General features: G+C 43.3%; 1 protein-coding gene across 5 annotated transcripts in view; it reads right to left on the bottom strand.

Annotated features, from left to right (window-relative positions):
* Positions 1-12,008, bottom strand: part of NLRP14 (NLR family pyrin domain containing 14) — a 76,274-nt gene extending 64,266 nt beyond the window's left edge. For all 5 annotated transcript variants that reach the window (XM_042906000.1, XM_042906002.1, XM_042905998.1 and 2 more), the window contains exons 1-3: positions 11,874-12,008; positions 4,162-4,477; positions 3,315-3,386 (exon numbers count right to left, since the gene is read on the bottom strand). In XM_042906000.1, coding sequence (XP_042761934.1) covers positions 3,315-3,386; positions 4,162-4,453 — 364 coding nt within the window. In that variant the 5' untranslated portion in view covers positions 4,454-4,477; positions 11,874-12,008. The remainder of the gene's footprint in view (positions 1-3,314; positions 3,387-4,161; positions 4,478-11,873) is intronic.
* Positions 12,009-15,759: the final 3,751 nt, after the last annotated feature.

Raw genomic sequence — 15,759 nt, 5'->3', positions numbered from 1 at the left:
TGACCCAGTATATGATCTATCTTGGAGAATGTTCCATGTGCACTCGAGAAGAAAGTATATTCTGTTGCTTTGGGATGCAGAGTTCTAAATATATCTGTCAAGTCCATCTGATCCAATGTATCATTCATGGCCCTTGTTTCTTTATTGACCGTGTGTCTAAATGATCTATCCATTTCTGTAAGTGGAGTGTTAAAGTCCCCTGCAATGACCACATTCTTATCAATAAGGTTGCTTATGTTTATGAGTAATTGTTTTATATATTTTTGGGGCTCCGGTATTCGGCGCATAGACATTTATAACTGTTAGCTCTTCCTGATGGATAGACCCTGTAATTATTATATGATGCCCTTCTTCATCTCTTGTTACAGCCTTTAATTTAAAGTCTAGTTTGTCTGATATAAGTATGGCTACTCCAGCTTTCTTTTGGCTTCCAGTAGCATGATAAATAGTTCTCCATCCCCTCACTCTCAATCTAAAGGTGTCCTCAGATCTAAGATGAGTCTCTTGTAGACAACAAATACATGGGTCTTGTTTTTTTATCCATTCTGATACCCTATGTCTTTTGGTTGGTGCATTTAATCCATTTACAGTCAGTGTTATTATAGAAAGATACGGGTTTAGAGTCATTGTGATGTCTGTATGTTTTATGCTTGTAGTGATGTCTCTGGTACTTTGTCTCACAGGATCCCCCTTAGGATCTCTTGTAGGGCTGGTTTCGTGGTGACAAATTCCTTCAGTTTTTGTTTGTTTGGGAAGACCTTTATCTCTCCTTCTATTCTAAATGACAGACTTGCTGGATAAAGGATTCTCGGCTGCATATTTTTTCTGTTTAGCACACTGTAGATATCGTGCCAAGCCTTTCTGGCCTGCCAAGTTTCAAAGGAGAGATCAGTCACGAGTCTTATAGGTCTCCCTTTATATGTGAGGGCACGTTTATCCCTTGCTGCTTTCAGAATTTTCTCTTTATCCTTGTATTTTGCCAGTTTCACTATGATATGTCGTGCAGAAGATCGATTCAAGTTGTGTCTGAAGGGAGTTCTCTGTGCCTCTTGGATTTCAATGCCTTTTTCCTTCCCCAGTTCAGGGAAGTTCTCAGCTATAATTTGTTCAAGTACCCCTTCAGCACCCTTCCCTCTCTCTTCCTCCTCTGGGATACCAATTATGCGTATACTATTTTTTTTTAGTGTATCACTTAGTTCTCTAATTTTCCCCTCATACTCCTGGATTTTTTTATCTCTCTTTCTTTCAGCTTCCTCTTTCTCCATAACTTTATCTTCTAGTTCACCTATTCTCTCCTCTGCCTCTTCAAGCCGAGCCATCGTGGATTCCATTTTGTTTTGCAATTCGTTTAAAGCGTTTTTCAACTCCTCGTGACTGTTCCTTAGTCCCTCGATCTTTGTGGCAAGAGATTCTCTGCTGTCCTGTATACTGTTTTCAAGCCCAGCGATTAATTTTATGACTATTATTCTAAATTCACTTTCTGTTATATTATTTAAATCCTTTTTGATCAGTTCATTAGCTGTTGTTATTTCCTGGAGATTCTTCTGAGGGGAATTCTTCCGTTTGGTCATTTTGGAGATTCCCTGGCGTGGTGAGGACCTGCAGTGCACTTCCCCTGTGCTGTGGTGTATAACTGGAGTTGGTGGGCGGGGCCGCAGTCCGACCCGATGTCTGCCCCCAGCCCACTGCTGGGGCCACAGTCAGACTGGTGTGTGCCTTCTCTTCCCCTCTCCTAGGGGCGGGATTCACTGTGGGGTGGCGTGTCCCGTCTGGGCTACTTGCACACTGCCAGGCTTGTGGTGCTGGGGATCTGGCGTATTAGCTGGGGTGGGTGGGCAAGGTGCATGGGGGCTGGAGGGGCAGGCTTAGCTCGCTCCTCCTTAGGTGATCCACTTCAGGAGGAGCCCTGTGGCAGCGGGAGGGAGTCAGATCCGCTGCTGGAGGTTTGGCTCCGCAGAAGCACAGAGTTGGGTGTTTGCGCGGAGCGAGCAAGTTCTCTGGCAGGAACTGGTTCCCTTTGGGATTTTGGCTGGGGGATGGGCGGGGGAGATGGCGCTGGCGCCTTTGTTCCCCGCCAAGCTGAGCTCTGCCGTCCGGGGGCTCAGCAGCTCTCCCTCCCTTTGTCCTCCAGCCTTCCCGCTTTCTGAGCAGAGCTGTTAACTTCTGACCTCCCAGACGCTAAGTCGCGCTTGCTGTCGGAACACAGTCCGTCCGGCCCCTCCGCTTTTGCCAGCCAGACTCGGGGGCTCTGCTTGGCCGGCGAGCCGCCCCTCCGCCCCGGCTCCCTCCCGCCAGTCCGTGGAGCGCGCACCGCCTCGCCGCCCTTCCTACCCTCTTCCGTGGGCCTCTAGTCTGCGCTTGACTCCGGAGACTCCCTTCTGCTAATCCTCTGGCGGTTTTCTGGGTTCTTTAGGCAGGTGTAGGTGGAATCTAAGTGATCGGCAGGACGCGCTGTGAGCCCCGCGTCCTCCTACGCCGCCATCTTCTGGAACCCCCCAGGTATCAATTACTTCTTGAGTGAAGTAATGTGGCCCAGGAGCACCTGGGTGGCTCAGTTGGTTAAACGTCCAATTCTTGGTTTCGGCTCAGGTCATGATCTCATGGTTCATGGGTTTGCGCCCCACATTGGGCAGCATCGAGACTGCTTGGGATTCTCTCTTTGCCTCTCTCTGCAGTCCCCCTGCTTGCTCTCTCTCAAATAAACATTAAAAAAAAAAAAAAAGAATAATAACGTGGCCCATCAGAAAGCAGCATAGCTGGGTTAAGAATGATTTCTTACTTGATCAAGTTTCTTTCTACTGTAATTCCATTTACAGAAACTAGAATTCAACTACATGGAATTTAAAGCTAAGCAGGAGGGATGGAAATGGTATTGAACGAAGACTAAGAAGACCTGGTTCTAGAAACTACATGCTATACGGACTAGCTGGTCACCACTCTTGGAACTCAATTACAGCATCGTTTCTAAAGGAAGGAAGTAGATGTGATAAGCCGAATAGTCCCTGCCAAACTCAGGGACTCTCTAACTTGTAAATGAGACGCGAATATACCTTTCTTCATCAGACTGTGAACTTCTGACTAGGCGTTTCCAAATACTATGCTCACTGAGGACCTGAATTAACACGGCCCAGATTCTGACCTCAGCCAGAGAGCCAGTTTTGTTGACTCTTTTTGAATAACCATCAACAGGTAGTATATTAGAAGTTAAGAAGAGGTGAACAACTGTCTCCTGGGGCATAACCCCCCATCACATTTCAAACACTCAACCTCCTCCCAAATCTGACAACAAAACAAAAACCCAAACATCTGCTCACCCTGCACTGCCTCCTGCTCATCTTGTTCCTCTTGTGTCCTGGCATCCTCTGGTCCCAGGGAATGGGCTGTCCCTGCAACAGGTTCCAACAGGATTGTGAGATTCACCAAAAACAAGGAAAGCTTTACTGACAGCCATAACAGGGGCCAGAATGGCCCTCAGTGGTCCAATTCTAGGACATCTGGGCTTAAGAAAAGCAGAGCCAACAGAGCCTCGACTCCACCAGCTTAGCCAGGGGAGAAGTGATGTGTCAGCACCACTGTAGCAGAGACCTCTTGCGAGGCCCTCCATCCTGTAGTTAGGGCAAGTGGTCTAGCCTAAGCCTGGTCTACACTGACCTCGCAGGGATATGGTGAGGTTCCTAGAAAATAATGAATACACACTTTGTAGCTGTAAAGCCTTGTAAAGCATACGAGTAAGGAAGTTTTGACGTCTATAATATTTCATACTTAGGAATGACCAGAAATATTGGCTTGGCTTATGCCCCTTAACAAAATTTTGCCCGTTCCTCCTATGTTAGCAAAGATCTTAAATCATATTTGAAATTACTTAAAATTTAGTGCAACCTAGGACTGACTATCTGCAGCAGTTCAGGCACAGGAACACCAGATGGGACAATTATTATCACTCAGTTCCTTTAATCATCATAATTGGTACAAGATGGATGAATTACCCCCAATTAAGGAGCCAGGCTGAGTAACAATACTCAAAATGCTCCTGCCTCTTCAGTGTTTCTCAAATGAGCCAACAATGGTTCAATCCCCAAGTCCCTTTCATAGAATCATCCCAATGGGCCTCAGGAAGCACATCCTTCTCCCACCCCCAGATAGGTCCCCAGCATCACTCACAGTTGATCTCTGCTCTTGCTCTCTCATACAGATCCTTCAGGTTCATCTTGCCAAAGATTTTGAGAGCCACATCCCAGGCTTGTTCCCCCGGATAATATTTGTTCATCAAATTAGCCAAGTCCTCTCGCTTGGCCTTCTTCACCTCAGCCCAGGGTATCTGGCAGCACCTGGATTCCATGGTCTCATTCTTTAGAAGTAACTTGAATTTATTCAATTCCTCTTTGTTTAGCTCCTCCAAATACAAGAGCAGCCCAAAATCAGGAAAGAAGGAAGACGATGACCCATCTGTCATCTTGTCCACAGATCAATACTCAGGCTTCAGTGGGGGAAACAAAAGAATGTGAATAAACAGGACTGATGGAAAAGATTAGAAAAACAAAATGCCTATAAAAATACAAATTCAACAAATATGTTGAAGCCCGGTGTATTAGGCTCAGTACTGACATAGTGCCTCTTGGAACACATTTGCTGTCATAAAAACATGCCTTTAACACAGACAACTGTATGTTTCTTCCACCTTCCCAGAGTTACTCCCAGTCCCACCACCTATGAGCTGTTAAGAAATAGGGGCACCTGGGTGGCTCAGTCAGTTAAGCGTCTGATTTCAGCTCAGGTCATGATCTCTCACTCAGTTCATGAGTTCGAGCCCCATGTCGGGCTCTGTGCTGACAGCTCAGAGCCTGGAGCCTGCTTCCGATTCTGTGTCTCCCTCCCCCTCTGCCCCTCCCCTGCTTATGTGCTCTGTCTCTCAAAAATGAATAAATGTTAAAAAAATAAAGGCAATTCATCTCTCTGAGCCTCAGTTTACTCTCCTGCAAAGTGAGAAGATCAGAATCACCCTCAGAGAAGCATGGTATGGATTAAATGAGGTAGAGTTCATATATCACCTGGCACAGAACAGGCTCCTACTAAGTACTGGCAACTCTCCTCATCCCTTCTCTCCCCCACCAACACCCGACATAGATCTCAGCCCCTGAAACACTGTTATTGCACCCCAGCAATGCATCATTATTCCTGAAGCTCATACAGTTGAGATATGCCACCACCTCCCTCTTCTGGTCATGTTATCTCTGGTCACACATCCATACACAGCCAATGAGGGTCTGTTCCCACCCACTTCCCAACACCACACATACTCTGGGTGTGTTCCAAGTTAAAGCCCACCCAAAACAGTGCTCTCTCATTTCCCATACCTCAACTCCCATGACCATATTCCACTCTGGCATTTATCAGCAAAGACTACTCACACTTAAACCGCAGGCTCCTATAACCCAGTCTCTCTCCTAATACCTTCCAGGTAACTGAGCAATTTCATGCTTTCACTCCCACTAGGACAGCTCTTCAAAAACTATCAAATCCTCCTCTTCTGAGCCCGGTTTTCCTCTTATTTATCAGCCACTTAAGAGCCTTATTCAGTTTTTTATTCAGCACAGGCACCTGCAGGTAATCGCTTAACCCAGGTCTCCAAGTGCCTTATCTCCTTTTCAGCAGTTGGCTAGAGAGTCAGAACTAGTAAGTGGTACAGACAGAATTGCCTAGAAATTCAGAAAACCTAGATCTTTCCCGTCTTCCATAATACCTACCCCTATTCTTGCTAATGGGCCTGGAAAAGAAGGATAGGGGAAAATGGAGAAGGGGATTTTACTTCTTAAGCAAAAATTGAATTACCTCAAAATTACATAGTAAATCAGGACTTTATCCTACAGTAACGAGGGAGCCATCAGTTGTTTTAGGATCTTGCCTTTTGTGTGTGTGTGTGTGTGTGTCTGCACTGCAGAGAATATTCTAGTTTACAGATTAGGATGGTACCAAAACAGTTTCCAACAATTTTTTTTAAAGAAGCAAAAAAAAAAAAAAAAAAAAGGAGTAAATCTGAGGAAACTTCAAAGGATAAATGAGATTTCTCCAAGACAGAAAAGCTATGGTAGGGGAGGGGAAATGAGGCACAGAACACACCCTAGGGTCCTGCCTAGAAATTTCCAGATTTCACTGTGCCTGGGCCAATATTTTTCTTTTTGTAACAAAGGGGCTCTTTCTCCTTTTGTAAAGCTCTTGGCTCCACTGGTGATCTGAACCTCATCAGCTTCTAATTGTTAAAGGACTTAATTCATTAGTGATCTCCTGTCTTAACGTCTCCCTGACCTCTCAGCTCTTCTCACTAACATTTAAACATGCCCAAGTCTAGCCTTACACAAATGTTCCCTTTACTCCACATCCCCTTCATCTTCACGCTCAAGCTTCTTCAGAGTCTTCTATACTTTACCTATCATTCCTCCTCCATCCACTGTGATCTCACTTTTGCCACCAGAATTCCACTGAGATAACTCCTACCAATTACCATCTTGCTACAAAACCCAACAGGTATTTTTGGATTCAACTTTCATATCTAGAAGAAAAATGACAGTACCTACCTCTGCAAAGATTAGAAGTTACTGCGTGCACCTAACTTACAGGGTGCCATACATATAATAAGAACCTTCTTGGTATTCTCTTTCCCCTTAACTTTCACAATCTGATACTTTTTTTTCCTCTTGCCTTTCCAGGTGTCTCTGTGAGCCAAGATCTAGATGGTTCTGAATCTTATTGGATTTATACTCCTACAAGATATGTGCAATTCTGACAGAAAGTACCATACACTTTGGCCTCCTTCCCAAAGGTTTTATGCTGTTCTTGAAGGAATTGTTCTTTTTCCTTGTTTTGTGGTCTTCCTTTGTTTGGAAAACAGATGCTGTCTGGTGTTGCTCCTCTTGTGTGAAGGCATTCATAAATTCCAACATGTTCTGAACTAAAGTGGGAATCCATGGTCTAAGAGGATTTCAATTTGCAAATTTATTGATATAAATTTTTGCTCTTTATAATTAAAGCCTGTTCAAAATATTCATTCCTCACATGTTAACAATGACATTTATTGAGGATCTATTGTGTATAGGTTATGAAAATGTTCTTTAGTCTTAAAAATAGTCCTGAAGGTTTGGTTTTTATCCACATTTTATAGAATCAAGGATTCAGAAATTAAGAAACTTTCCCAGGTTAAAGAGTTGACAAGTAGCCAATCAAACTACAAAGGTCATTCTCCTTCTACTAGGTACCCCTTCCTTTTAATTTCACTCTATTTTTCTAGGCATGGGGGATTCAGGGTTAAATGCAATCTGTGTGGCCATATTCTGTGATACTGGATCCTGTGCTGAACACTGGGCTACAGGAAGAGGAACCTCTAAATATGCAATGGCAATCTTCTGAGCTCTAATAGGACTCTAGAACACAAAGGAAGGAGGGATTCTTTTCTAGAAAGGGTAGAGATGAGAAGGTCTGGGGGAAGTGACACTTCATCTAGAAAACAGGATATTCCCACCCTTTTCATATACTCTGGCCTGATTTTCTTTCTTGGTTGCCCTTATGGAATCGCCATAAGGAATGGAGTTTCTCAATCTCACCACTACTAACATTGTTGGCTAGAAAATTCTTCATTGAGTGACACTTAGGTGCACTATATAATGTTTAGCAGCACTGCAGGACTCTAGATGTTATTAGAACCTTCAATCTCCCATAGTTGTGACAAAGTGTCTTCAGACATTGCCAAAGGTCCTCAGGGCAGCAAACTGCCCCCAGCTGAAACCATTTCCAAAGCCTTACCCTCTACTGCTGAGTATGTAACTCAATCAGTCCTTCTCTAGGATGCTACCATAATAAACAAATCAGAAGCAGAGTAGATAACTCAGGAAAAGACAATCTCAAAAGATTTTAATGTACAATAGAAGGAATACTATAATTGAAAAGGGAAGCATTCCAGTGCAGATTAGGACAACTGGTAAACCATTCAGAAACGATTAATTAGCATCCTCACAGAACTAATCTAGAGTAAATCAGTAAGCCATTAATACTTCAGACCAGAGGAGGAAAAATAGAGAATATTCATTATAGCTTAGGAGAAGGGGGACTTACCAGCTTGGGCACAATAAGGGAAATGATTGTGAACCAGCATGAATATTAGGAGATATAGTTAACTATGTTGAAGTTAAAACCTCTTGTCCATAAGAATTCAAATACAAATGGCAAATGAAAAAACAAAAAAGAGAGTGAGAGTGCAAGCAGGAGAGGGGCAGAGAGAGAGGGAGAGAGAGAATCTCAAGCAGGCTTCACGCCAAGTGCAGAGCCAGACACGGGGCTGTCTCATGATTGTGAGATCATGCCCTGAGCCAAAATCCAGTCCCGTGCTTAACCAATTGAACCACCCAGGCACCCCAACAGCAAAAACCTTATAGGAAATTCAGCAAATAGAGTTGGAGTGTAAATCAGTAAAACCACTTCAGAACTGTTGACATGAACTATTAAAATTGTAGCTATGCACCCAGACTCAGATCTTGGTTCTAATACTGTTCTTCAATAAAAGGAATCAGGGCTCCTTGAAGAAACTGCAGGTTCTAGGGTTCGGGCTGGGAATATATAAAAGAAGCCTAGAGCCCATAGTGCCAGAAAGGAAAAAAGGATGGAGTAGATCAAAAGGACATAGAAGCCAACTGGAAAGAGCTCCCACTGGCCAAAATAACATACTATATTATTATAACCCAAAGCAGAAAGCAAATATCCAGGAGTCCATATGGCTATACATGAATGAATGAATGAATGAATGAATGAAGGGAAAGAGACAAATCTCTTAAAGAATTCAAAATTTAATATTTTATGTAGATATTCCCTCCTCCTGGAAGTAGATCTTAACCCCGTTCCCCTCCTACCCAGGAGTGTGGACTATGCTTAGTGATTTGCTAAGTGGGGAAACCTGATAAACACTGTCTCAGCCTGGTGATCAAGGTTAATACAATCAGTCATAGGTCATTGTTAATAGTATGTACCACTGATAATGATGTGAAGAAAATGGTACATCACCACTGTCATATTCCTCCCCTAAACCCCAAATCCCAGTCTACACATGAGGCAAACATCGGACAAACCCAAAATGACATGTTACAAAATACCTGATCGGTAGTTCTCAAAACTGTCAAGGTTATCAAAAAAAAAAAAAAAAAAAAAATGGGCACGAGGGGGGGCGGTGGGGAGACTTAGAAACTGTCACAGACCAAAGGAGACAAGATGACCATATGTAATACAATATCCGGGAAAAGACCCAAGAACAGAAAAAGTACTGTGAAACAGTAGTGAAATCTGAATTCAGTGTGACTTAGTTGATAGTCTTCATTGATTGCCTTAGTGGTTTCAAATACACAATAGTAACACAAGACATTAAAATAGGGGAAATTGGGTGAGGAGTATGTAAGAACTCTTTCTGTAAATCTAAAACTATTTCTAAATAAAATGGTTATATTTTTTTAATTGGAGATCTGCATCCCCTATGGCCTATAATTACTGTTCTCAGAATACACCCAACAGAAACATGGGTGCACAAACACTAAGAGATATTTAAGAATAGCCACAGCAGCATTGATTGTAATTCCCAAGTACTAGAAAGATCCAGGAGCCCATCTATAGAACCAATAAATAAACTGTGGTAAATTCATACCATGAAATCCTATACAGCAATGAACACATATGATATGCAGCTCCCTGTCACTAGGATGAATCTCACAAATATCATCAGTGAATGAAGCCAGTCCCAGAAAGATTAAGTACCATGTAATTCCATTTATAGAAAATCAAAGCTTAAAAAAAAAAAAACTGTACTGTTTATGGTTGCACGTATAGGTGTTAAAACCATACTTTTTACATGGGCTGGGGTAAGGAGGTAACTACCTATAAAAGTAGATCTAACACTACCTCCTCAGTTAGGGAGGTGTTGGTGATCAGGGACATGCCCTCGAGGTGTTTGGATTCTGGTAAGTTCTTTTCCTTGGCTTCCTATGGGTCTACATGGATGACTCACTAAGCTGCACACATACGTTTAATGCTGTCTCCCATGTGAACTATAGTTCACACTAAAATATGGTTATTTTTAAAAGGTTCAGGGGTTCCTGGGTAGCTCAGGTGGTTAAGCATCTGACTCTTGATTTCCGCTCGGGTCATGATCTCCAGGTTTGTGAGTCTGAGCCCCAGATAGGGCTCCGCACTGACAGCGTGGGATTCTCGCTCTCTGCCCCTACCCTGCTTTCATAGGTACATGTGCACTTTCTCTAAATAAATAAACAAACTTAAAAAAGAAATACTTTACATAAAAAGGTTAATATTACCAGAAAGACATAATACAAATAGGTTATGCACTAAAACATAATACAAATACAAATAGGAAAAGCACTAAAAACAAATTATTGCTAATGGGCTATTCATACAGGGGGGAAAGAGGTAAATAGCTAACAAGTATTTCAGAAAATGTTCAAACTTAAGCAGATATCAAAACTAATACATACCAATGACATTTCACAATTATCAAAATGGCAAAAATATTTAACTTTAAAAAACCAAAACAACATGATGATGAGAATCAATTGCAGCTGTATCTGTCAGTATGTTAATAGCTATACCCTTGGAAAGCTGCATGTCCGCAACTAGGAAGAACTTTAAAAACACTGCATGAGTTTTCAATCAGTAACCTCTCTCTGGGAAATTATCCAATGGAAAGAATCCCAATTATAGAAATAAAGTTTTATGCATAAAGGTATTTTTTAAAAAAGTAAATAATTGTCAAATTAAAATTATGATTAATGAAACAAATGCGTTAAAAATATGGCACACACTTGATTTTTCAGTCCTTAAAATGACCTCTTTGTGCAGCAACAAGCAACACGTGCTGGGTTAAAAGCATATGGTAAGGCAATCAGTATTAGATCTAAGTAATTCAAACAAAACCTCTGCATAAAAACAAAGAAAATATGCCAAAATATTAACCATGGTTGCGTTTTGGGTTTAAGACAATTTGTGACAATTTTAATCAGAATACATTCCTTAAATAAACCGAAAGGTAAAAGGAAGGCAACATCAATTTGTCAAATCCCAAAGAGATGAAGAAATGAATGCCCATCGACTGCACTTGAACTTGGCAGGTGGGAGCTCACTGGTAACCACTGTAGAGAGGGCAATTTTAAGTCACTGCTAGGGGACAAGGGTTGGGAGTTATTTAAAATCTCACTACTATGGGTAGATGTGACTGGTACAGGGAGCAAGCATGCACTATTCTTTCTAGAATTTTGCTAGTAAGGAGGAGAGAGAGAAACCGGTAGCGTGGAGCACAGGGTCTGTAAAGTTTTTGGCTGTTTCACCTTCAGTAGGATGAAGGGCTGAGAGTGAGCACAAAGTAGAGGAAAAACGGCAGAGCTCAGGTGGAGAGATTATTTCCAGATTGAAGGCCAAACACCTGCTCCCGGGATGGGATGTGAGAGGAGTGCCTTTATTTACCAGGTATGACGAAAGTGAGCATAATCCTACCACCTGACCTGTTAAGAAACAGGTGCTGCACGCGAGTTAAGGACCACACAAGGTCCCCACCCGAAGCGGACTCCTTACCCACGTACCCACTGGGGTTGGGGTGACCGCGGCCTCGCAAGGGGCAAGTGGTCTCTCTCGGTGGTCCGGCCCGCGTCCATAGGCCCACCGCGTTCTCTACCCGAGGGGTCTGATGGTTCCTCCTTCTGGACCACGGGTCGGGGTCTCCATTCCCTTCCCTGTCTTCCCTAAGAATATGGGCGCTGAAAAGGCCCTCACAGGACCTAACATGCTAGTTTAGAACGGGCAATACACCTTCGGGGAAGAGGAGGGTCATTCCATACCTTGGGTCACAGAGGGGGTCAAGAGCGGGTTAAATCCCAGTGCTGAAAGCCAGGAGCCAAAGAGGGAAGGCAAAAAGTGAAAAAAACGCCTCAACAGGTACCTGCTGCTTGATGCGAAATGGGAGCTCACTCGGACTTTTTATGCGCGAGGTCCCTACGCAGCTGCGCGCTGGAGCAAACACGTGGAGGGCTGCGCCAGGCGCGGACACTTCTTCGCCGGGCCGGTGAGCCCCTTTTCCCATTGGTTGGCGGAGGGGGCACTGCGCCCACGCGCCCACGCCCCACAGGAGCCTCAGACTCGCCTGGCAGGCACAGCTCCTCCCAGAGGATAGTGTGCGGTTAGGGTCCTCTGAGCGCAGCAGCCGTGCGGGCGCGTGACTCCTTCCCTTTCCGGTTAACCAAGAACACGTGCGCCAGGTGGGTCTGAGAGTTGGACCCTGGCTGCAGACGACCTTTCCCAGACAGGATGACCCCCAATAGGCAGCATCACTTTACTCACCCATCCAGCAAACCATATAATTACTGAGCACCTACTTCGTGCCTCGCAGTTTTCTGGACCTTTTCTAGCTGGGAATAAAACATCCAAAGTTCGCAAGTACATACATCTTAGGAGAAGCTAGGAGTGTTACAGGTTTAGGTTCCAAAACCATTTCCAACATGCTTATAAAACCATTAAATAGAACACATTTATACATGGAAAATAAACTGAGATGGTTAAAATAAGTTTCAGAAGCTGAGGGTCCCAAACTGTGCCTTAGTAAAAGTGAATTCGACTTTTTTTCCCCCATTTTCATTTAATTTACATATACCTGATGTATTTAATTTTACATAAGCACTTAAGTATAATATACATACATTTTAAAGATTTTTTTTAAAGTTAATTTACTTATTTTGAGAGGTGGGTGGAGCATGGAGAGAGGGAAAGAAAGAATCCCAAGCAGGCTCTGCACTGTCAGTGCAGAGACCCATTTGGGGCTCGAACTCACAAACCATGAGATCATGACCCGAGGTGAAATCAGGAGTCCCATGCTTAACCGACTGAGCCACACAGGCACCCCAGTGTCATACATTTCAGTGCAACCCTTTTTGTTTCTTTTCCCTTTTGGTTTAGCCTTGTCATGAAAAGCCACCTTTGTGAGGAAGAGCATCACTTGCCTTTATTGCATTATCATTAAAGACAATTGGGCTTTGTTGTTTCTCTATTTTGCTACAGTTTAATTTTTTGGGGCTTCTTTGTCTTAAAGTGCACAATAATAAAATGGAAAATGCAAAACTTCTTAATAACTACTAGCAAAAAAGCATCTTAGAAAAAATGTTAACATGTCTCCTCATGCCCCTGCAGCTGGAAGGAGAGACACTATTCTTAGTAAAACTGCACTAATAAGATGGGAAAATAATAAAGGCAATTAAAAGCACATGCATCATCTATGGATGAGGACGACAAAGCTCATAATTCATTTTTGTTAATTTTCTATGGACACTAGGGAAAGAAGTTTCTATATGCCTCTTAAATCAAGATTTTTAATTATACTACTCAATTTCTGTAGGACCTTATCTTTTCTCTCCTAGATCTAATTCTGACACAAATGTACTGAATTTTCCCACAGAATTGTATTTATCAAGTCCTCAGAATTTATAAAGTTTTGCCTTATGTATTTAGCAGGTTTGATACTATTATGCTTCCTCATAAATTGTGCCTTTTATCAATGTATAAGATCCATCTCTTTGATTCTGAACTTTCAATTAGTTTTCTGTAATACTGAAATTTCTGCTTTTTGTTTGCCTGGTAGCTTTTTGACCAACCTCACAGGTGTTTATTGTAAACGGCATATGCCTGGATTTTGTTGCTTGACCCAGTCTGTCTCTCCCTTTATATAAGAAAATTCAGTCCATTCACCTTAAGCACATGGGTTGATAATATATTGCATTATATGTTACTTTAGGTTCATATTTATTTTACATCATGAATTCCTCTGTTTCCTTTCCCATAATTTTTCTGATTTATTTCCATCTTTATTTGCTATTTGTTTAGAGTGCTTTCTTGAACTGTTTCTTCAGATGGAGGGGACCTGAGTGATACAGACTCTGAATCCTTTTGTTTTTTCAATTGTTTAATGTTTATTTTTGAGAGAGACACACACACACACAGAGTGTGAGCAGGGGAAGGGCGGAGAGAGGGAGATACAGAAACTGAAGCAGGCTCCAGGCTCTGAGCTGTCAGTACAGAGCCCAACACAGGGCTTGAACCCACGAATTGTGAAATCATGACCTGAGCCAAAGTCAAACCCTTAACCAACTGAGCCACCCAGGGGCCCCTAAAAGTGCATTTTAAAAATGAGACTATAAAGAGTGACATTGCCAGCTAACATTTGATGTTTTTATGTGCCAGGAATGCTGAAAAGCAAATTGCATGGATTATCCCACTATTCCTTAACAATCAGGACTAATACTCTACCAGTTGGAAGCAGTGTGGGAGAGCAGCCCACCTCAGTGCTCACTCTTACTGGTCAATGTCTATGCATTCAGGATCTTAACTAAAATCTTATTAAAATTTTCATCTTACACAGGAGAAAACTGGGGGTGAAAGATTAAATAACTTGCCCAACATCACTTAATGGGTAAAACCATGGAGTTTAAAGTCAGTTCTTTTAGACAGCAAAACCCAAGCTCTTAAGCTCTGTGCCATGTAACCTCTGAATGGGTAAGCCAGAGGGGGTCCACACAGTGATTTTCAAAAGGTGATCTTGGGAGTCATAAGAAATTCAGGTGTTCATTTCCTAGTGGAGGCCAGACGGGTAGGCCCTGGACCACCCACTTCTGCTAAACGTTGAACTGTAAATACATAGTTAACATTTATAGAGTACTTCCTATGTGCCAGGGACCAGTTTAAGCATTTTGACGACACTAACTCAGTTAATTCTAACAACAAGCCGGTAAAAAAAATTATTATGCTGCCTATTTTAATGATGACACAAAAAGGTTGTTATTCAGCCAAGATCACATCCTGAGTGGGTGGTGTGGTCAGAATAGAATCCAACGAGTCCCTTGCTTTTAAAGACTACCCTAAAAAACGTTCCTTGACCAATATTTGAATACTACTGATCCAGCCCAAGTTTGAGGAGAAGCGCCTAAGGAAATGAAAATATTTTCCTAAGAGAACATTGAACAAGATAATAGAAGAGCAGGTGATTGGATCTCTTTCTAGAGCTCCTTCCCACGGCTCCGCCTGGGTCCCCACCTTGTCTTTCTCCTCTCTGCCAGGAGTCTCCAGAGAGCCCGGGACTTGGCAGAAAGAGAAGAGGGAGGAAGGAGAAAGCGCGACCCCTCTACCGAGTCAGCAGAAGCCAAGCGGATCCTGGGCAACCGTAACCTGGAATTTAAAAGGTCCTCTTTGTGGCTACGCGACTCCAACCTGGAGTTTAAGGACAATGCTCGGGCCAGAGCTAGTGGGGTGCCTATTCTGCCGAGGGCTCAGGATAGCGGGAGCAACCACCTCTCTCCCCCAAAGGCGAAGTGACAGCAAGGGTTTCCCCAGGTTCCTGTTGGGAAGTTCCGCACTGGCGGGTTGTGAGGGTCCCAGAATTCTTCGAGGCTGGCCTCTCCATTCCGTGAATCCTCAGCCCCCCCCCCTTTCCAGAGTCCCTAAAAGCACCTAGAGTAGCCCTATTTCGTTAGCATCGGGACGGGGGGGCGGGCGGTGATTCGGTCCTATTCTCCACTCAGAGTTCGGAGAACTCAGGTCTCCGGTGCCCGAACGCCTGCGACAGACCGCCGAACTGAGTCCCGGACCTTCTGTCCAATCAGGAGCCACGTTCTCCGGCGCTTTCCTTTCCTTTCCCGCCCCGCCCCTCCCGTCTCCATGGAAACACTCCGAGTGTCTATTTGG

Source organism: Panthera leo, chromosome D1 (genome assembly GCF_018350215.1).
Source record: "Panthera leo isolate Ple1 chromosome D1, P.leo_Ple1_pat1.1, whole genome shotgun sequence".
NCBI lineage: Eukaryota > Metazoa > Chordata > Mammalia > Carnivora > Felidae > Panthera > Panthera leo.
This window is presented reverse-complemented; position numbering and strand designations above follow the sequence as displayed.